Source organism: Puma concolor, chromosome B1 (assembly GCF_028749965.1).
Source record: "Puma concolor isolate L17-30 chromosome B1, mPumCon1.1.hap2, whole genome shotgun sequence".
NCBI classification, from domain to species: Eukaryota; Metazoa; Chordata; class Mammalia; order Carnivora; family Felidae; genus Puma; species Puma concolor.
Genome location: NC_141670.1, coordinates 133,605,884 through 133,629,582, shown reverse-complemented (window position 1 = coordinate 133,629,582; position 23,699 = coordinate 133,605,884). Strand labels below are relative to the sequence as shown.

The window sequence follows — 23,699 nt, the reverse complement described above, 5'->3', positions numbered from 1 at the left end:
CATACATATACATATATATGTGTGTGTGTGTGTGTGTGTGTGTGTGTATACCTGCTGTCAATGGCTTTACACAAGCTATAATCATTAACTAGAGTTTAGATGTGTGTTTCTCTTAGTGTTTGGACCATTTGTGTCAGATTTGCTTTCAGGAAGCTTGCCAAAATGTATTTACTTTCCCTGTCACACCCAGATTCAGATTCAGTAACTCTAGGGAAAGAGGGCAGCAGGAATAAGCTGTTTTAAAAACTTAGTTCCTCACGTAATTCTCATGCATCTGAAGTACGAGAATCATTGGCCACTCTGCTCAATACAAATAGGAAGCACAAATTTTTTTAATTGGTATCTCGAGCTATTCTTTTACTCATCTACTTTTAATTCAGTTCTAGCCCCTTACTGCTCTTAAACAGAACTGAGCAAAGCATTCATGCCATCAGTCAGCACGCATACCACAAGGCTCTGCAACCTTCCTGCTTCAGGCAGCGTTAACAGTGGGGTCGGTTGGCAACAGTCAATCAGAGGCTCACAGGAATCCTTAGCCTAAGGTACTGAACTGGATTTAGAAGAAGCAATCATGCATAGGAACAGGAAAGTTTTCTGCATACATACTTAAATTCACATGAGATCCTTAATGAAGAGAACTACACAAACCTGCTCCTTGCCTTCAGGAGGTTTATAATCAAAGGCAGGCATGGGCTGGAAGTGAAGACTGCAGGGTAATCAATCAAATTAAATTCTCAGAGCCAGGGAGCAATGAATACACCAATCAGCATTCCTGAATGCAAATTCAAATTATTCCTCTTACATAGGCTTACTAATATGGACTAATAATGCAAAATAATTCTGGAGGAAATCATGCTAATTCTATTTTAGCTTTCATTAACTCCCTCAGCAATATTTTCTTAACAGTTATTATATCATCAAGCAGCTTATTACAGAGTTCAGTAATAGCCAAAATTCTTATCTAGAATATGACTGCTTAAGACCTTTAAGATGATGTCATTATAAGAAAAACAAGTCCCCAACTTTGAAGTTGGGAAGCAAATCAAGACTCCAAAAAGTGTACATTAGATTTAGTCTGTTGCAAGCTTTAAGCATGTGGCCCTTTCCACTGGGTCAATATAGAAAAATTTCAGACCTATCCATAAACCACTTTCTGCTCCCTTGGGTTATTAATTTTTAGAAAAGGAATTCTTGGGACACCCCCATCAAGTTCCCATTTCAGTGTGCTCGTCATTACAGTGAAAAAAAAACAACCACACTGGTCTATGTCACAGTGTACATCTGCAGGGAACACCCTGAAAATAAACACCGAATTTTTGTAAACCTGATTTTCATTGTTAAAACATGGACATTCAGTAAAATATTGGTGGCATGGTTTTTAAAATTGAAATTCACTTTTTCCCAGATATTTTCAGTCTTATAAACTATTTACTATTTGATATTTGAGATCATTTTCACTAATAAAACCCTTTAGAATTTTCTTAAAGGAAGCATTTACATGGAATCATGATAATGCATGTAAAGTTGAAATATAATCATATGGTTGGAAAAAGTAAATTTAAAAATCATAAAACGTGACCTTGGGCTACTTTGAGACTTCCTCTGTGCCTCAGTTTTCCTACTGTGAAACTGAAGGACTGAATTCCAGTCATCACAGACGTGACTTCCAGTTTTAACATTCTAGAATACATTATTCACTTATTCATTCACCAGCAGTGTTCTTTTTAACAAGCCTCTTTGTTTAAATTCACCTTTCTTTGCTTTGGTATAATTCCCCCACCCCACCCTTTGCAATCCATACTACAATCATTAACGAACAAAATAGAGCTGTGTGCTCAGTCATTCTTACATAGCAGTTCTTAGAAAGGTGTTATATATATATAAATAAATCTATCTAGAATTATTTATGGGGAAATTCTTCCTTAACATTTATGTCCATGTATTACAATGTACTTATTGACAGAAAACCCTTGCTTAGATCTGGACTCCAGGAGAGATCCTAACATGCATTTTTAAAAGGTCTTTAGTGTATCACCATCCTTTAAAATGAGCTGAGAGCTTGCCACAGCTTCCCAACATTGCTAAGAAGCTGACTCAGTTGTATTATAAACCTGTTCAATACATTCTTTAGTTTCTGTTTTCCTTCAGATGTCAAAGATATTTTCTTACATTTATTCTCTTTCAAGGAAGGAAATAATTGGACACAACAATCAAGTGAGAAAGATAAGAAATTGGGCATAAATGTCAGTAAAAGCAGCAGTATAATATTCAAATTCTTCTGGTGTCAGGGAAGGACATCATGTACGACAGGCTCCACACGTTTGCAGCACACGACTAAAAGATGCCAAGTATTGGCAAAGTTACATGGTTTCGTACCACTCAGAAAATACAGAAGAGAATAAAACAAAACAAACAGGAAAGAACACTACCTTTGGAGAGGCATGATTTCACAGGCCATTCTTGTATATAAATTTGCCAGGGACCCTCACAACTGTCTCTTCTACGCCAATTGGGTCCGCCTATACAGGAAACGTCTTCTCACAGTGGCTAAGCTGGGCTTGGGGGTGAGGCTGCACCTCACAGCTGGAGAAGCGACTTGCTCTGCAGTTAGCCAGTGTGCTGCTGCTCCCAGCCTCCAAACTTCTTCAAGCAATGCTATTTTATCGGCCGCCTCTCTACATTTACACTGCAGTCCACTTTGACCTTTTGTTCCAGGGACGCAGCTGAACCATCCAGCCAATCAGAGGAGCAGCTGTTGTAGTGCTTAAAGGCGCTGCTTCTTTTGCTCCTGCTGCTCCTCCCTCCTCCTGCTTCTCAGTGGGCTTGCCTAATTCTGGTAACTCGAAACTTTCCTCTTAGCAAATCCACAGAGGAGCTTGTCAGTCTGGGGAGAGCAACCAATAACTACAGCAAGAGCAAAGAGTCCCCCTTACTTCAGTGTTACGGAGACTGCCAAGGAGGAAATCCATTTGTCAAGGGAAGACACTGCCCTATGAAACTAAAGGTTTCTGTGACAGAAGGCAAGAGCTAAGCTCCATCCTGTCTCTTCCTTAAAAAAAAAAATCCAAACAAATCACTGGCATTGGAAGGCATGATTCTTCTAGGAGGAAGGCATGCTTCTAGACCCTTGCCCTACCCACATTTATTTCCTGCTGTTTGTTTACACTGCGGTGGTTACCAGTCACTGGTGACATCACCCAAGGCACGTAGCTCACACTTCTGGGGAGAATACATGTCCTAAGACTGTTCAACTTCTCAGGGGATCAAAGGGTCTACTCCCACAGAAGTTATTTCAACTTATTATCTCTTCATTTTATCTGTATAAAATTGAATGTGTTTATTTGTATAATCATTTTCCTCTAAGAACATCAACAGTATGTTTTGACTGGTTGCTTATTTATGTATTTATCTAGAGATCTCTTTATCTATCTAGCTATTTATTTTTTTTTTACAACTAACACCAAATCAATTTTCCATAAGGTCTGCTGCCTGTTAATTATCCAGTCTTCCCTTGCAATTTCTGCTTCAGTATGGAATACTAAAGTGTTGTTCTGGGGAACGTAATTATTAATCCATAGATTTCATACACTGCAGGAACAAGAGAAGTACATTTTTAAAAGATTTCTTTCAGGGGGCCTGGGTGGCTCAGTCAGTTAAGCATCCGACTTCAGCTCAGGTCATGATCTCAGAGTTTTGTGGGTTTGAGCCCCACGTTGGGCTCTGTGATGATGGTTTGGAGCCTGGAGCCTGCTTCGGATTCTGTGTCTCCCTCTCTCTCTGCCCTTCCCCTGCTCTCTTTCTCTCAAATAAACACTAAAAAGTTTTTTTTTAAAGATTTCTTTCATATCACGAGAGCTTACAAGGAGTTATAAGAAAGCTCAGGGCATCGCTTTTAGAAGAAGAAAGGGCAGAGGGACAGAGTCCATGGTGTTGAGAAACAGTGGGGTCTTAAAGGTCCAAATAGGTATCTTCCTCCTCTGTAGTTTTTCCTATTTTTTTTCACAGACCACTCATAATTCTGAACTTAGAACACAAAGTCTTATTATGTGTCCTTTCCTTTACTATACCTGCTAATAAAAGCATTTCATTGTCTGATTAATCCTCTACCATATTTATGAAAATGGATTAGTCATCCTGAAACTTGTGTTCAGATATTAAGGTAAAATATCAATGACTAAAATCAGCCTTTAAAACAGTGAAAGTTGACTTAAGTCCAGAATTTACTTTAATTGCAATTGTCAGTATATTCTTTTTTAATATCAGATTTGGAAATTCTAATTTGATTCTATAATAACAACTTAGTTCTGTATTTTTGCTTAAGTTTATTTTTCAAAATGCCTTTACATCTTAACACTTCAATAAACCGCGTGAGTTAGAAAATCACTATTACATACCGTAATATCTATTTGATTGTTGAGTAAACCAGGTACTAGAAAATTAAGTAATTTGTTCAGATTTACATAGGAAGTCAGTAGCAGAACAGAAACTGGACTCAGAGCTTCTTAGGTCTGCTCTGGAATTCTGCTATGTCATAGTGGTTACTCTATACTATAGGAGTTTTTAAATATTTTGTAAGATACAGATAGGTTTAGAAACACAGTGGACCCTTGAACAACACAGGTTTGAACTGTGCAGGGTTAAATATAGTAGGGTGCTGTAAATGTATTTTTTCTTCCTACTAATTTTAATAACATTTTCTTTTCTCTAGCTCACCTGATTGTGAGGATACAGTGTGTAATATACATAATATACAAAATATATGTGAGTCGACTGTTTACATCATCGATAAGGCTTCCAGTCAACAGTAGGTCATTAGTAGTTAAGTTTTTGTGGAGTCAAAAGTTGCGCATGGTGTTTTGACTGCACAGGGATTGGCGTCCCTAACTCTTATATTGTTCAAGGGCCAACTGTAGTTGAAGTTCAAATGAAGTAATATTTTGTCTTTTCTCAATTTTATGAACACATCAATACTATATGGCTAAAAGGAGTTCGATAATAAAGGACCTAGCATCATAAACATAAGCTGTAACTCAAACTACAATTTGCATTTAATATATACTAGAGATAAAACATTGAAGAACAGGGGCACTGGGCATTGAGGAGGGCAGCTGTTGGGATGAGCACTGGGTGTTGTATGGAAACCAATTTGACAATAAATTTCATATTAAAAAAAAAAGAAGAACAGGGGCATTCATATTTTAACCTATGATTCCACCTATGTTTCCTTATAAATTAATCTTCATATCAGTATTCCTCTAACATGCCATATTACTAGTGAGACATCAGTGGTTATTTTTAAAAATTACCAAACATGAGAACTCCACAGTTACATGCCTTTTCAAGTTTCTATTATTTATAACAATTCCTCCTCTTTTGGGCTCTCGGTCTATTTTCTGGGCATTACTTGATGATCATTGATGAATTTATACCTGGACTGCAGCTCTTTCTCTCTACCACACCCACTGCCAAAGTCCTTGATCACTTAAATACCTTTGCTATTTCTATTCCTAACATCCTTGTATCAGTTCCTCAGGTCGGGCAGCAGGAGTCTCATTCCCTGGACTCTGCCAGTTCTAACTCCCCAAACACTGATATCCTGACTGCATCTGCTCCACACTTAGCCCTACTGTTCATCACTTATCCCCCACGCTTCTGCCTCCCCCACTCCTCCCTCTCTTCCTTAGCCTTCTCTTCAGCAACAACTGTTCTGTCTGTAGAGTGTAACCTGCACCCAAACCAACTGGCATGCAGCTTTAAAAAAAAAGGCACATTCCTGGCTCTCCTCAGCATTTAGTTATTTCTAAAATGGGCTCACTAGCATCCTCCGCTTCTTCACCCTCTCTAAATCCTGCCAGCTGGGTTTTCTACTGCCAGACCGCTAAAACATTGCAAAAGAAAGTCACATAACCCTGGCAACTAGTGACACTAAAAATTCATGCTATTTAACCTCAGCATGAACCTCGATACTGTGTGGCAACCTTTTTACTTATCTTTAAATGATTTTTCACTGCATCCCCATAGAAACTGCTACAAATCTTCACTGCCACAAATCTGAACCTCTCTCAGTCAGTAACTGCCTCGCCTCCTAAATTTATTGAGGAAGCCAAGATCATCAAATGCGAGTCATTACCTTTGTTCTTCCCTGTTACCCTTATGGGTTTAAGTGCACCCCCGCTGTCCATATATACACAACACACACAACACACACACGAACACACACACAATCTTGCCTTCCTCTATTTGACTTCTTCCTAGTCTAGCAGAAAAGGTCTCATTCACAGGACTCCAATTTCTTATCTACCTTTTGGATCTCTTCATTTCCTCCTTTCTCTGGAAGAAACCTGATCTCTCCTAGATCTTAAATCTGTCCCCTTCCAATAGGAACCTGAGTAAGTATCCCCTAGCCTTAAAATGTTTTCCTCATCTGCCTTGCCTGCTGGTGCTGCAGTGCTATTTTCCCCTCCTCCCACTGACAGACTTCCCCAAAACCTACCTCTGCTGTTCCCACTTCTGCATAAGTTACTGACTCCCCAACCCCATGCCAACGGACGTGGGACTTCACCACTTTTCTGAAACTGCTTTAAGGCCACCAATGCTCTTTGGACTATTAAATCTCTACTCTTAACTTTCCAGAAACATCCACCTTTGGTTTTCTAAAAGTTTCTGGTTCCCTGTAATCTTTCCTGGGGATTCCCCACATGTCCTTGGTTACTCCATTCTCCTTTTATTTCATTTGTCCTTCCTTCTCTCTTATCCCCTCCACACCTTGCTTTCTAGCCCAGCACCATTCAGTACAGACATTTTATTAGGGCTTAATAAGCTGTGCTCTGGAAATACGCTCCTGGGGATTGGATCCAGACTCTACAACAGATGAGCAGTGTAAACTTGGGCAGGCTATATAAAAAGCTCTGAAGTTGCTCTGAAGAATAAATGAGATCACATACGTAAAACATGAAGAATAGTGCCTGGCAAATCACTAAGTGCTAAATCATTATTAGTACTATTATCCTAATCAACACTTCCAAGGCCTCATATTATCTTATCCCCAAATTTCTCCTCCTCCTGGCCCCTCTTGTTAATGATGTTGTTATTCTCTTTATGAATCAGATTCAAAAAGTGAGTCATCTTTATTCCTCCTCCCTCGCCTCTCCTTCAAGCTGTTGACTGTGCTGTCTCTTTAATTAGCTGACCTTGGTCATTTGCAGTATGAGAATGATCCTTCTGCCTCCATTCACCTGATCTCCAAGATCTCCAATGCATACATTTCGCTGTCAGGGAGTTTCCTACTGTGATTGTAATCTGCTCACTCACTCTTCTGCTAGAAACCTTCATTAGCTCCAAACCATCTTTTTGATGAACCCCAATTCTTTAACATAATGACTAAGACTCTCCACCAATTAACCTCAATCTACCCCTCCAGTTCATCTGCTTATACTTCTTAAAGAAATCACTCCAGACAAACCTGGACACTATTTTTTAATCTGCTCTACACTCTTCTACCCCAAACATGTGTTCATGCTGTTCCCTGTCTGGAATATTTTCCCATTCCATTTTCTTCTGGGAAAATTCCATGCATACATCAGGCTTTGGCCAGTTAAAATAAATTTATTTTCCCTTTTCAATTTATACAGCCCTAGGCATCTCTAATATTATTTACACCCCCCACCCTGCCCCAGTTTTATTATTATTTGAACCTATATATTATTTCCCTACTGGAATATAAGATCTGCAGGATAAGGACTCCATTTCTGCTATAGCCACTACACAGAATAGACACTTAATAAGTGCAGAATGAATTAACTGATAAACCTAACACTCTTCCAGAAACTGAAGCATAGCTACTTTAATTGGATTTTAATTTGTTGAGCAATATTTCCATCCACTTTTTAACATTTCCCATTGTAGGCTAACACTTAAAGTAGACACCTCATGTAGGTTCAAATAAAGAATGATAACCAGTAACTGACAAAAGAAATAAATCAGAGTTTATGCATTGCTGTGCAATCACTGTGATGTAAAAAGTAGGATTCTATCCCAGACTTCTGAAAGCTTTTTTTTTTAATTTTAATTTTTTAACGTTTATTCACTTTTTGAGAGCCAGAGACAGAGTGTAAGCAGGTCAGGGGGCAGACAGAGAGGGAGACACAGAATCCGAAGCAGGCTCCAGGCTCTGAGCTGTCAGCACAGAGCCCTACATGGGGCTCGAACTCATGAACTGTGAGATCATGACTTGAGCTGAAGTCGGACGCTTAACCAACTGAGCCACCCAGGTGCCCCATCAAACTTCTGAAAGCTTTTAAGCATTTTACATTATCCAGTTTCTCCTGGATTGTCTATTTCTTTTTCTACAATTCAGCTGGCTTGCGGACTTCTAATTTTCTTACATAATTTCTTCAGCAGATTCCAAGAGCTTGGTTCTATGTGTGTTTGCCCTTGTGCTATCAAGAGCAACAATTGCTCCAAAAATGATGTGGCTTCATTTGCTTCAGTTTCAACATCAATTTGAAACAAAGAACTAAGAACATTTCTTGGCCACATTAGTTTGTTTTCATATATTGTTTTAAAATCAGACTGATTTATTTCCTAAGACAAAATGACATATTAAAGTAATTTCTTTCTTACAAGCTTGGTAACAAGGTGCTTCTTAAACAAGGTTTCTTCCTCATATTTTTATCAATCTTTGTAAAATGGACTAAGGAGCAACACCTTTCACGAGACAGTCACACAGTCCTCATAAATGGTAATGACTAAATCTGATAGGAGTTTTTCATAGTCATGAAACCAATATTTTCACAGTATGTATCATTTAGATATTCTGGTATTGCTGCACAGGATCCTGATTAAACTTGCTCTTTGGCAATCTGTGTTAGAATACCAGTGAATTCCTCAGGCGCCTGGGTGGCTCCGTCAGCTGAGTGTCCAACTCTTATTTTGGCTCAGGTCATGATCCAGGGTTGTGGGATCGAGCCGAATCGGGCTCCATACTGAGCATGGGCCTGCTTAAGATAATTCTCATTCTCTCTCTCCCCACCTCCTCTCGTGCTCTCTCTAAAAAAATAAATAAAAAATAATACCAGTGAATTCCAGGGCTCATCAGAAAACATCATCATCATCATCTACAACAAATGTCAAAAAAAAAAAGGGGGTGGTGGGTAGGAACTGGAGAGGTAGTATATGTAAGGCAATTAGCATTTCTTAAGAATCTATGCTGTGCTCATTTTAATAGATGTGGATCTGAAGAAGTTAATTAACTTGAACACTCAGCTAGTAAGTGGCTGACATGAAGCCAGCATCTGAATGCCATAGCATTTCCACTATATAATAACTCTTAAAGATTATAAAGTATTATAATTACCCATTGATATATATTATCAATGAGCAACAGGAAATAAAGAATCCTTTCTTTTCTTTTGGTCTGAGGTTTACACTTAGATGAGTGTGTATGCTTATATTATAATATCTTATAATGCTTGTCTGAACCAAAGACATACACTGGACCAGAACAAACCTCTTCTGCTATCATGAGTCAACATTTTGTGTGTGTGTGTGTGTGTGTGTGTGTGTGTGTGTAGTAGCAGCAGCAGCAGCAGCAGCAGCCGCCAGTTGTAGTTGCAATGGGGGAAGGAAGTGGTTGGGGTGGGCTGTTGAGAGAAAGAGGAAGATAGAAAAAAGACAGAAAAACTATGCTTTAAGTGGCATTCTTAACTATATTCCTTTTAAAAGAAGTTAATGGTAATGGTAATGGAAATGGGAGGTGGGCTGTCACTTGTTTTTATGTTAAAAAAACCCATCTTACAGTATTTAAGGATAATTATTAAAACCTTATAAAGGATTTATTTTAGAAATCAAAACAGTGACACTCAGAACAGGCTCAAGCTAAGTGGAACAGGGAATTTCTAGTTAGGTAAACTATTTCCTTTGGTAACAACAGAAATAAACCTGATTCCATTACTTAAGGCCAAAATAAAAAAAAAATAAGAAAATCAACGTAATTGTTTTCTCAGTTATTAGACTTGTCTATAGTAAAAGATTGCTGAAAAAAAAAATCCCACAGGGACAGAAATTATCTAATTGGTTTAATTCTAATGGTGGATTATGCTTTTAAAACTGTGTACTGGCTTACTTCATTAAAATATATCTAACCAGCCTTGCCAGACTCTCAGATGGCTTAGAGGGTTCATTTACTCAGGTTCTAACATCCTACAGAGGTGGAATGACAAGGAGCACGCTGCTTTAACAATGAGGCAGGGTTCCCAGGCCTCAACACCTGGAGATGCATTACTCAGCTGCCCTTCCTCACCTGCCTGATGGCTCTGATTTCACTAATTCTAACAATCCTAATATAGAAAATAAGATATAGAACATTCACCAGAAAGGCTAATGATTTCAAATTGAAAGACAAGTGATTATATTTCATGGTACATGAATACACAGTTCTGTAGAAATTCATACAAAAGCTTTCTCTAATTTTTTTAAAGTTTATTATCATGGAGAGAGAGGAGAGGAGAGGAGAGGAGAGGAGAGGAGAGGAGAGGAGAGGAGAGGAGAGGAGAGGAGAGGAGAGGAGAGGAGAGGAGAAGGGAGGGGAGGGGAGGGGAGGGGAGGGGAGGGGAGGAGAGGAGAGAGGGGGGAGAATCCCAAGCAGGCTCCACACTGTCAACATACAGCCCAAGGTGGGGCTGGAACTCACAAACCATGAGATCATGACCTAAGTCAAAATCAAGAGTCAGATGCTTAATTGACTGAGCCACCCAGGAACCCCTATTTTTTCTTAAAAAAAGTAAATTTATAATGACTGAGGGACTGAAATTTCTCCATAAAAACTGGCTAAAAATAAACTCTTTGAGACAACTTACATAATTGTTCCCCAACTTTCTGGGACACAGAAAAATCCACATTTTTGCCAGATGGAATCTCAGTTAGTGATCACTGCCAATAAATAAGTGCTCGAGTACATTTTCCTGGAATGGGACTCCGTGGGCATGACTTTCTCTAAATGTCCCTTGGGAGTCCAGATAATAGTGTTTCTGTTCTTATAAAGTATGTCATGTCCTACACAACAGCTGCTACCACACCTGAGATCTGCTGCCTTAAATTGTCCCAGTGAACTTTCACCCTGTTAAATGATATTTCCTGGCACAGGAGAAGCAGGTTTCAGCAGAGCTTCCTTAGAGAAATGTCAAAGTTGCTCAGCGTGATATGGTAACCGACGGTCTAATTCTGTATCCATACAACATAAAATAAACCTCATCCTTCTGAGACTTGAAATACTGAACCACAGGCACAAAGTCTCTCAATGTCAATATTCTGGCTGGCAATATTTATTTACTTCAACACAAAGCATTGTGCTTTGCTTTGAAGCAACCAATAAATAAATACGTGAAAATGTATTTAAAAACAAAATAAGAGGGAGTGGCAATTGTGTTACCAAGAATAGGTCACATTAAAAAAAAAAAATCAGTCATGGTACCTTAAAATGCCAACAACCGTACTGCATTTTAAATGATCTAATTTTTTATTTCTGAGAGAGAGAGAGAAAGAGAGAGGGAGAGAGAGCAAGCTGGGGAGGGGCAGAGAGACAGCGATACACAGATTCTGAAGCAGGCTCCAGGCTCCCAGCTGTCAGGACAGAGCCCAATGTGGGGCTCGAACCCACAGACCGCGAGATCATGACCTAAGCTGAAATCAGAGGCTTCACCGACTGAGCCACCCAGTTTTGGTTTTCTAAAATCAGGTTCAGATTTTTGATAAGGGGACCAAAAAGACACAACAGTGGGGAAAAAATAGTCCTTTTAGCAAATGGTGTTGGGACAACTGGACATCCACATGCAAAAGAATGATTCTGGACCTGTACCTCACACCACGTATAAAAATTAACTCATATGTACTATATACCTAATTGTAAGAGCAAAAGTATAAACTCTTAGAAGAAATCATAGACCTAAATCTTCGTGACTTTGGATTAAGCAATGGTTTCTTAGATAGGACATCAAAATCATAAATAACTAGAGAAAAAAAGAGATTAACTGACCTTGATCAAAATTAAAACCTTTGGTGCTTCAGAGGACATTATCAAAAAAGTAAAAAGGCAATTGTTAGAATATGAGAAAATATTTGAAAATCACATATTTGATAAGGGATACTATCCAGAATATATAACTAACTCTTCCAACTCAGTAAAAAGTCCAATTTTAAAAATGGGCAAAGTATTGGAATTGCCATTTCTCCAAAAGAGATATACAAATGGCTAATAAACACATGAAAAGATGCTCATCATTAGTCTTTAGAGAAATGCAAACCAAACCCACAAAGAGACACCATTCTACACTCAGCAGTATGGTTGTAATAAAATAGACACTAACAAGTGTTGACAAAGATGTGGAGAAACTGGAAATATACTTTGCCAGTAGGAACACAAACTTTGAGAAATACTTTATGGGTTCTTGAAAAAGTTAAACACAGGTTATTGTATGAACTAGCAACTCCACCCCAGGCATATACACGAGAACTGAAAACATGTTTTTACAGAAAGACTTGTACAGAAATGTTCATACCAGCATTATTCATAATAGTCCCAAAGTTCAAGCAACCCAAATAAATGCCCATCAACTGATGAATAAACAAAATGTGGTGTCTACCTACAAGAGAATATTATTCATCCTCAGAAAGGCATGAAATACTGACACATTACCATACGGATGAACATTCATAACATATTCTAAGTGAAAGAAGGCAGAGGCAAAGGATGTTTTGTGTAACTGAATTTATACACAATGGCAAGAGTCAAAGCTTCATAGAGATGAAATATCAATAACAAGTGACAAAGTGGGTTTAATAAAGGGTTAGTATCCAAAATATATAAAGAACTTACACAACCCAACACCCAAAAAAATCCAGTTAAAAAATGGGCAGAAGACATAAGTAGACATCTTTCCAAAGAAGACATACAGATGGCCAACACAGACATGAAAAGATGCTCAACATCACTCATCATCAGAGAAATACGAATCAAAACTACTGTGAGGATGTCACCTCACACCAAATTGGCTAAAATTAACAACACAGGAAACAACAGGTGTTAGTGAGGATGGAGAGAAAGGGAAGCCCTCTTAACACTGTTGGTGGGAATGCAAACTGGTGCACCCATTCTGGAAAATAGTTTGGAGGTTCTTCAAAAAGTTAAAAATAGAGGGGTGCCTGGGTGCCTCAGTCAGTTAAGCATCTGACTCTTGGTTTTGGCTCTGGTCATGATCTCATGCACTAACAGCCCAGAGCCTGTTTGTGAATAACATAAACCCATTAATTTATATTCTCTAGTAATGAGAATATATATATATATATATATATATATATATATATATATATATATATAGTTTTTCGTGACTATATAGAAAAAAATATATATATATATAGTTTTTCGTGACTATATAGAAAAAAATATATATATAGTTTTTCGTGACTCAATTATTATGTATTTAAAGAAATAAATTATTTATGTTTATTACATCCAGAAATTAGATTGAAGGAAGTTCAATGTTTTCTAAAAACATTATTGTACTTACTTAATAAGTGCAACTTATTAAATATTCTTTCTTCAACAAAGCAGTTTAAAACAACCATGAATTTGTTAAGTCTAAGCACTTCTTTGCCTGGATGCAGACGCTAGCATTCATTAAGTATTCTCACCTACACATATACTATGGCAGTTGTTCTCAACCCTCAACCTTTACTAAACATTAGAACCACTTGAAGAACTTTTAAAGATTTTGGTGTCAATTAAAATCTCTATTTTTGGAGGACTTACACTTGGGGAAGTATTTGTAAAGCTTTCCAGGTGATTATAATGTGCAATCAGCAAGGAGAACACTATACTATAAAATATTCTAAACGTGTAATAACCAAATTTTCTGTTCTCAGGATACTTGACATAGGCTAATTGACCTGCCAGTTAGATCATCAGAGAACCCTAATATGACAGTGGTGGGGTAAAATTTATGAACTTTTCATTCTTGTGCTATTAAAATCCACTTCCTTTCTGAAGATATTGCAGAGGACTCCAACTTTTGGTGCCTTTTTAACTTCTTTGGATTTTTAAATAACTAATTTTTTCCAACAAGTATTCAATAAATTTTAACGGAAACATACTAGGTACTAAATACTCTAATTTTTCTTGCATACTCTAATTTGTTATACCTTGATGTCTGTTCTTTCAATTAAATATTTAACATCTCCAATAAGATCATAATCATGCTGAAGGCATGGACCAGCATTTCACCTCTGTAAAACATATAGTATAGTGAAATAGATAGACTTTTCTGTGTAACAATATGGAATACAGAGTCCAATGTGTATGAATACGTATTCCAGTTTTGCTATTGTGGTCTCAAATAAAGTAATTTCCATGAACCAGGATTATCTTGACTATAAAAATATGTGATAACTTCATTTGAAAGTTGTGAGGATTATATGAGATCTCAAATGTAGAACACCTACCATAGATCTAACCATGAAAAGCATGCATTTGTACAGTCATCCACTTATATAGCAAATATTCGAGTTCTTGTTCTCTTAACAGTCACTTTTTCAGATGTTAGATACACTGAATGAATCAAAACATATTACATCTCTGCCATAATAGTGCCTAACTTTTCATGAGGGACTCAGACAATAATAAAACACACATATTTTTTTTCTTTTTTGAAGAAGGCAGGGCAAGGAAATGATAATGAATATATTATAATCAATAGGTTGTGTAGTGAAGGATTTTTTGAAAACAGGACATTTGAGTAGCTAAAATGATGCAAAGGTGAATTTTAAATGTGTATCTTCTTCCTGTTGAAGAAGGAAGGAAAAGATGGCATAATGGCCCTGCCATCTGAATGAAATCCATGTTTTAAAGAGACAACAAAGGGTTCATCATGGCTTAGATGCATTTAGAGAGACACAGAATGGTAGGAAATGAAAGTGAAAATATTGCCAAGTGTAAATTATATAAAATTATAATAAAAATGTGTGGTAGGCAGAATGATCCCCAAAGCTGTCCACATCCTAATCGCCAGAACCTGTAAATATTTTGTGTTACATGGTATGGGGGAATTAATATTTTAAGTGGGATTAAGTTTGCTAATCAGATGCCTTTAAAATAGTATTATCTTGGATTTTCTCAGCGGGCCCAATATAATGTAATTCACTGGCCATTGCCTGTTTTGGAGATGGAAGGAGGCCACTAGCCAAGATATATGAACAGACTTTAAAAGCTGCAAAAGTCAAAGAAACAAATTCTCCCCTAGAGCCTCCATGGGGAGTACAGTTCTGCTGACACCTTGATTTTACCACAGTGAAACCCATTTCAGATATGAAATTTTAAAACTGAACAATAAATGTGTGCTATTTCAAGGTACTAAATTTGTGGTAATTTGTTGTAGCACCAACAGAAAACTAGTACAATATGATAAAGATGACTTTGGTGAGTCCAGAGAAGAGGATCACCTCAACTGATTAACACTTTAAGAAAGGCATTTGGCTTCTGTACGGAGAATCATGTGTAGGGAGCAAGAGTGGAAGCAGAGAAGTCAACTGGGTAGGTATTTTAGTAGTTCAGGTAAGAGACGATGGGCACTTGAGCTTTAGCTTTAGCTAACAGGTTTGATGCAAGGCATGATAGCAATAAGGAAAATAAAATATACCCAAACTGCTTTGATCTGCAGGATGAATTATAAAGCTATTTATATACTTGAAGTGAATTTGAAGTGGGACTTTCCCTACTGCACATATAACACCTAATACCTTAACAATACAGTAAGCACTCAATAAACATTTAATGAAAACAATAAGAATACTGTTGAATATGATGATGATAATGGCAATGAAAATAGTAATGATCCAAAATGATGATATTAATGGTGAAAAAGATAAGAAAAACGGATCCTTAATGGGCCTCTATTGAATATTACAAATAAGTATGTTAAATACTACTGTTTAATTTTCCCCTAAATTTTTTGCTAGGATTCTAGTGAGTTGGTTGCAGTGAGACAAAAACAGAAGGTATACCATGAGCTACATATAGATTTGATTCCATATAGATGCTTAGGATTTTCTCTTAGTTTGTTTTTAAACTTTATTATCATGTTACCTTTAGTCAAGTAACCAAAAATTAAATTCTATGATCCTCTTTATAAACCTATTATGCCTCCATATCATACAGAAAAACCTTAGCAAGCCCTGTACATTTAACATTTGTCAACATTTAATTACCACAGGTATTGTTCATTAGGATAGAACTTTGCTTTGTTTACTGCTGTGTCCCTATCACCAAGAACAGAAAATTGCATATATAGTGCTCAAAAGACTTGTTGATAAAATGAACAAATGGATACGTCTTTTCTAATCTTTGTGTCATTGGTATTGCCTGAATAATGCAAATCCTAGAGGGACTCAATTTACCAAAATGTCCAATAAATTAAGTTTGGTTTACAATTATATGGGTAATAGCAGACATTATTTGAGAACAACATAGATAAGATTTCAGGCCTAACATTCTGACATTATTAAAAAAAAAAAAACACAACAAAGTAGTTCTCTATAGGACAATACATTCATTTTAGGTATACCTTGCCAACATAATAAAATAAGAGTTAGGTTTGATATTGTGCCTGTTAATATACTACTACTTCATTACTTTCTCTTGAAGAATTACAGAGGAAAAATGACCAGATATTTAGGTATGTAGAATACAGATAATCTTTGGATATATGATGCTCATTTGTCTTCAGTGTTTCCAATACCCACATTCATAACCTGAGGAGTAGGCTACGCCCAAACCACCAAATATTCCAGGGTGCCTGGCTGACTCGGTTGAGCGCGCAACTCTTGATCTTAGGGTAGTGAGTTTGGGCCCCATGTTGGGTGTAGAGATTTCTTAAAAATAAAATCTTTGGGGTGCCTGGGTGGCTCAGTTAAATGTCCGACTTTGGCTCAGGTCATGATCTTGCAGTTCGTCAGTTCAAGCCCCATGTCAGGCTCTGTGCTGACAGCTCAGAGCCTGGAGCCTGCTTTGGATTCTGTGTCTCCCCCTCTCTCTATCCCTCCCCCACTCGTACTCTGTCTCTCTCTCTCTCAAAAATAAATAAACATTTAAAAAAAATCTTTGAAAAAATAGTTTAAAAAACACTAAATGTTTAAAAATATTTTTTAAATATAACATTTTGAATATTAAAAAAGGAATTCTGTCAATAGACTTCTCTCTCTCTGCCCCTCCCCTGCTTGTAGGCATGCTCTTTCTCAAAATAAATAAATAAACTTAAGAAAAAAAAAGTTAAAAATAGAACTGCCCTCTGACCCAGCAATTGCACTACTAAGTATTTATCCAAAGGATACAAAAATACTGATTCAAAGGATACACGCACTATATATATATATATATATATATATATATATATATATATATATATATATATATATTCCCTGTCTTTAATGTTTGATGATTTGTGTAATCTATCTCAGAGTAATCTTGATTGGGGTCCTTTGAGCTTCATGCATATGGATGTCCACATCCCTTCTAGGATTCAGGTAATGTTCAGCCATTATTTCTTCAAAATATATTTGATCATGACCTGAGCTGATATCAAGAGTCAGATGCTCAACCAACTAAACCACCCAGGCACTCCTCAGCCATTATTTCTTTAAATAAACTTTCTTCCCCTTTCTTTCTCTCCTCTCCTTCTGGGACTCCCAAGTTGAAATATATTCATTCACTTGATGGTGTCATGTAGATTCCATATACTTTTATCACTTTTTTCTTTTTAATTTTTGTTTCTCTATATATTCTAAATGACCTGTCTTTATTTTCTGATTCTTCATGCTAAAGTCTGCTGATGAAATTCTCTACTGAATTTTCACTTCTGTCATTATATCCTTACACTTAAGGATTTCTGTTTGGTTCTTTTTTATGGTTTTCATTTATTATATTTTTAAATTTTTTTCAAGTATTTTTTTATTTCATTTAGTTGTCTGTGTTATCTTGCACCTCACTGAATTAAAAAACTTTTTTTTTAACATTTATTCATTTTTGAGAGAGAGAGAGACAGAGTGTGAGTGGAAGAGGGGCAGAGAGAGAGGGAGGCACAGAAACTGAAGCAGGATCCAGGCTCTGAGCTGTCAGCACAGAGCCCGACGTGGGGCTGGAACTCAGGGACCATGAGATCATGACTTGAGTCGAGGATGGACGCCCAACCAACTGAGCCACCCAGGTGGCCCTCATTGAGCTTTTTATGGATAATTATTTTGAAATTTTTTTGGCAATTTGTAGATCTCTATTTGGGTTTGGTTGCTGGAGCTTTATTAATTTCCTTTTGCGCTGTCATGATTGCTTAATTCTTTATGATCTGTGCAGACCTGTGTTGGTATCTTGCATCTGAAGGAGCAAGCATCTCTTCTGGTCTTTACAGATTGGTTTGGGCACATAAAAACCTTCTGTTGGTCCCTGGGCTGATGGAACTGCCTCTGGGATTTCAGCTGGGATTTCAGGTCATGTGGCTGCTGCTGGTTCTGCAGTGAGGTTGCAGCTGGAAGACCTGATCCCTGGGGTGATGGGACTGCCTCCAGGACCTTGGCCAATAGAGTTGGCACTGAGACAAGGGTCAGCTTTTGGTTCTGCAAAAACAGTAGGCTTGTTACCAGGTACGCAGATGAGGGTGGCTTCTGCAAGGTTCCTGGGAGGGTTACCAGCAACCTGGGAGTTCCTTGGGTGGCCAAACTGGTCTGAGGCTGTAGAGGCTGGAGCTGAGTCATTGCTTCAAGGTCCACAGCTGGGACTGAAGTCTGTAGTCCTGCTCCAGGGGTATGGATGAGTGTGCCTCTTAACAGGTTCCTAGGTGGGTAGGACTTCCCATGGACCATGACCAATGGGGTTGGAGCTAGGTCACAGGGCCACTTCAGGATACACAGTCAGACCATGTTCAAGAGGCCTGCATCAGGTGGCTGGGAGGGGTCTCCCATCATGTCTCTGGTGGGCAGGACTACTCCTAGACCGTGGGTGAGATGGGCTGGAGCCAGCACAACGACAACTTTAGGATCCTCAGGCAGACAGAGGTTGGCGGGTCTGTCTCTGGGGACATGGATAGATGTCTCTCTCACTGGGTCTCTGGGTCGGAAGGATTATTTCTGGACTAAGGCTGAGAGGGGCCAGAGCTAGGTCACAGGCTGCTTCATGGTCTACAGCTGGAACTGAGGCCAGTGGACCTATTACTCAAGGCATGGGTGGTGTGGCTCCTCCTTGTCCCCTGGAGGATGGTGCTATCAACAGCACCAAGACCAAATGGGGCTGCAGCTGAGTTCACAGATAGCCTGGGCTCTTTTCTGGGTCTGTAGTTATTATTATCTAACTATAGTTTGTGAGTCTGTCACCTGGGTGCAGGAATGCCTTTTCAAAATGGTTCTCCTCAGTCTTGGGTTCTACTGGGGTTTTGCAACCTTTCACCTGGATCCTGAAGCTCCCACAAAGACACTTTTGTCCATGGACAGCCACTAATTTAGTGTTGCTGTGGGGGGAAATGAGAGGAGGACCTCCTATTTTGTTACTTTGCTCTATAATTTTTAAAGTAAATATAAAGACAAAATATGACACATGGCCTAATCTTAAAGAGAACACAGGCATACCCCGTTTTATTGAGCTTTGCTTTACTGCACTTTTCAGATATTGCATTTTTTATAAATTGAAAGTGTGTGGCAACCCTGCATCAAGCAAGTCTACTGGTGCCATTTTTCCAACAGCATTATGCTCACTTCATTTCTTCATGTCACATTTTTGCAATTCTCACAATATTTCAAACTTTTAATTATTATTATATTTGTTATGGTGATCTGTGATCAGTGATTATGACTCACTGAAAGCTCAGATAATGGTTAGCATTTTTTTTAGCAATAAAGCATTAAAATTTTTTTTTTAATGTTTATTGATTTTTGAGAGACAGAATGCAAGCAGGGGAAGGGTAGAGAGACAGGGAGACACAGAATCTGAAGCAGGCTCCAGGCTCTGAGCTCTCAGCACAGAGCCCCATGTGGGGCACAAACCCATGAGCTGTGAGATCATGACCTGAGCCGAAGTCGGCCACCCAACCAGCTGAGTCACCCAGGTGCCCCAGCAATAAAGCATTTTTAAATTAAGGCATATAGATTGTTGTTTCAGACATAATACTATTATATACTTAATAGATTAGAGTATAGTATGAATATAAAATTTTATATGCACCGGGAAACTAAAAAAGTCATTCAACTCACTTTGAGGTATCTGCCTTATTGTGGTCATCTGGAAACCAAAGCCACAATATATGCCAATATCTAAAACCAAGGTAGTCCTGGAAAGTATGGGTTATGTGGTGGCTGTAGGTATGAGAAAAAGACAAGCACAGAGCTGAGGGAGAAGAAACTGGAAAGACAGGTAGAGGATAGAGCAAGGAGTCTCTTATAGGCTGTGTACATATGAGCTACCAAATAGTTCTGAGCAGGAGTATCATCTGTTTAAAAGTTTCTGGGTCTGCAGAGTTGGTAAGGAGTGTGGCAGTAATGAAGCAAAATAAAGACAGTGAGATTGTCAAAGAGTATTTGGGAATTGGCTGGCTATGGGTAGATGATGGGGAGGGGGCAAGAAAGAGTTTGACATATATGAGGGACTAGGCTGACCAGTGTGTTAGAGTGATGTGGGGATATGGCTCAGTAGAGAATTCTCAATGGTAGACAGAGGTGTAGAAGTCATTGTATAGAGTTAGAAGTTGAAGAAAGAGGCATAGGGCCAGCTTGTGTAAAGAAAATGAATCCAGCAGGAGAGGGGAATGCAGAAAATGCAGTAATTATCTAACCACAAGGTGATGGAGGCCTAACTCAGAATTGAGCTCAAGGGGGGAAAATGGAGAAAGGGATGTTGGAGAGACTGAAAACAAAATACTGACAAGGTTTGGTGACTGATCATAGAAAAGGTTTTGAGTCTAGTGCTTGAGAGAATGAAACCCATGACAAAGTGGAGAGGCAAAGAGGGGAAGACAAGTTGTATTTGGTAGGGTGAGTTTATGGTAAAGGCTGAGGTGTAGATAGCTGACAGGCACTAGAATACTAGAACTGAGTTCAGGTCCAAGATACTTGATTTGAAAACTATCATGCTATGACTAGATTCACTGTGGAGGGGACAGGAGACAGAGAAGGAACAGGTAGCCACGGAAGGAGACATGAAGGTCACTGAATTTGGAGGTGGGAATGGAAGGGAAGGAATATCACAGGTGGAAGTAACACAGGAAATGGGGAATTTTCAAGAATATGTGAAGAACTACAATACATTGAGTATGATGAAGATTGGTTTTTAAAAAGTAGAAAGTATTTAAAAATACATTCTGTATAAATACACTGAAATAAGTCTAGGAGAATATACAACCAACCTACCATAGCAGGAGGAGAGGGGAAGGAGTTAGGATTATGGAGCCAGGGGGCGTCTGGGTGGCTCAGTTGGTTGAGTGTCTGACTCTTGGTATCAGCTCAGGTCATGATCCCAGGGTTGTGGGATTGAGCCCAGCATCAGGCTCTGTGCTGAATGTGGACTCTGCTTAAGATTCTCTCTCGCTCTCCCTCTGCCCCTCTTCCCCTGCTCTCTATCATTCTCTCTCTCTCTCTCTCTCTTTACTAAAATAAATAAATTAAAAAAAAAAAGAATTATAGACCCAATGATTCATTGGGAACTTCAGTGTTATCAGTGATGTTTTAAATTTTTCTAAGAATCATCTATTCCCCATATAACTCATCAAAAATATTGAAAAATGGAATAAATGGACAGGAAAGCACTTTTAGAATAAAACAACTCTCTTGGACAGAAACACTCTCTCAAGAAAAGATTTGTCTTTAATACACGACTTATTGTAGTTTACCTTATTTACCTATCAAGTTAAAAACAACTCTGCAACAAAGTTACTTTTTTTAGTTGTATATTCTTCATCATATTATTTTAGGTAAATAACTGGCAAATGGTAACTGTTCATTCTGATTGCAGAAAAGGAAAGCATTTAAATCACTCTTCATTTCTTTATCTCTTTATGCAAGAGCCAGGTACAAAACTTTCACTGTCTATGTATCTATAGGACCCTCACTGTGGGACAGGAGACCTCAACTTCTGTTGACACAGAACCACACTGGGTAACTTTTCTGCTTATGACAATGGACCCCTGACATTTTTTTAGTGAAAATCCCAGGATGTTGGAGCTTTTTTTCTATGTCTCCCTGAAATACTGATCATTTCGATAACTTCTGATTACAGCACTGCACACCATTACCTAGAATCCTTCCAGATTCTGTCCAAAGAGCTTTCCTTCCCTCTTCTCCCTAAATCAGCTTCCAAGAGGGCCTGACCTTTATTCCTGCCACCGTACTGTCATATTCGATGAAAAGTATGAAGGAACAAATTCTCTTAAAATGTAACAAACATAACCTTCTCTGCAGACAGAATTTACTTATAACAGTAGCTGCATTTTAGCAGTTTGCAATCAAGTGGCTTTCTTGTTAGAGTACATCCATTTCTTACTACTCCAGCAATTGTTTGTTCATTTGTTTTGGTACTTGTATTTTTTTTAAAACAATGTTATTGAGGTATATTTTATGTATTCTAAAATCTATCTTTTCAAGTCTACACAGTTCAGTGATTTTTAGTAACTTTACCAAGTGGTCTAGCTATTGCCATAAATCAGTTTCAGAACATTTTCATTCCCCCCAAATAAAATCCCTCAGGGCATTTACATTAATCTCTGTGCCTCCCTGGTCCTCCACCCCCAGCCCCAGAGAATCACAACTCAACTGGCTATTTCTTTAAGCATGCCTTTTCTGGACATTTCATATAAATGGCAACATACCATACATGGTTTCTTGAGTCTTCACGGATTTTATAGAACAAAACCAGAGATTTTCCTTTGGCCTTTAAGAAAATGACACATTTAAAGAAATATATTGGGGCGTCTGGGTGGCGCAGTCGGTTAAGCGTCCGACTTCAGCCAGGTCACGATCTCGCGGTCCGTGAGTTCGAGCCCCGCGTCAGACTCTGGGCTGATGGCTCAGAGCCTGGAGCTTGTTTCCGATTCTGTGTCTCCCTCTCTCTCTGCCCCTCCCCCGTTCATGCTCTGTCTCTCTCTGTCCCAAAAATAAAAAAAAAAAAAAAATAAAAACGTTGAAAAGAAATTATGCTTTTCAGTCTATTGTGAGTTTCAGTAATGCACACATCTCAACTACAAAAAAGAATTTTTAATAGTATTTTTGAAACTGCTGCTGTGAGTTTTAGATGACATACATGGATTAGCTAATGCTTTCACTGAATTAAGTGAACATGTCAATAAGTACTTCTGTCTTTGGCTTGGAATTCAGTATAAAATAGATAATTCTACTGAGCTCTAACAAAATCAAGAGATACTTATCCTTAAGCTTTTTTCATTGAATCACTCTAATTGGGACAGATTCTATGAAGAAAAATGATTGTTTATATGATCATAGCCTCAATGCCAATTTTTGAAAATTACAGAAATATGGAAAAAAATGTCATTCATCTAAATAAATTATGCTCCAAGATAGAAATCAGCCTGTAAACAATAAGTGATATCCCCTCCTTTTTGAACTCTCAAAACATCACACTTTAAGTGTGTAGCTCTCTTTACTTTTATTTTTGCTGCCACTATCTG

General features: G+C 38.1%; 1 protein-coding gene across 12 annotated transcripts in view; it reads right to left on the bottom strand.

Moving 5' to 3' along the window:
• FAM13A (family with sequence similarity 13 member A) overlaps window positions 1-23,699 on the bottom strand; it is a 348,053-nt gene that overhangs the window by 125,349 nt on the left and 199,005 nt on the right. For 2 of the 12 annotated variants that reach the window (XM_086704596.1, XM_086704598.1), the window contains exon 1: window positions 2,430-2,879. The exons of 9 other annotated variants lie outside the window; for them this stretch is intronic. In XM_086704596.1, coding sequence (XP_086560722.1) covers window positions 2,430-2,458 — 29 coding nt within the window. In that variant the 5' untranslated portion in view covers window positions 2,459-2,879. Of the gene's footprint in view, window positions 1-2,429; window positions 2,880-23,699 lie in introns of those variants that run through there. One more of the 12 variants, XM_086704597.1, reaches the window with a different exon arrangement.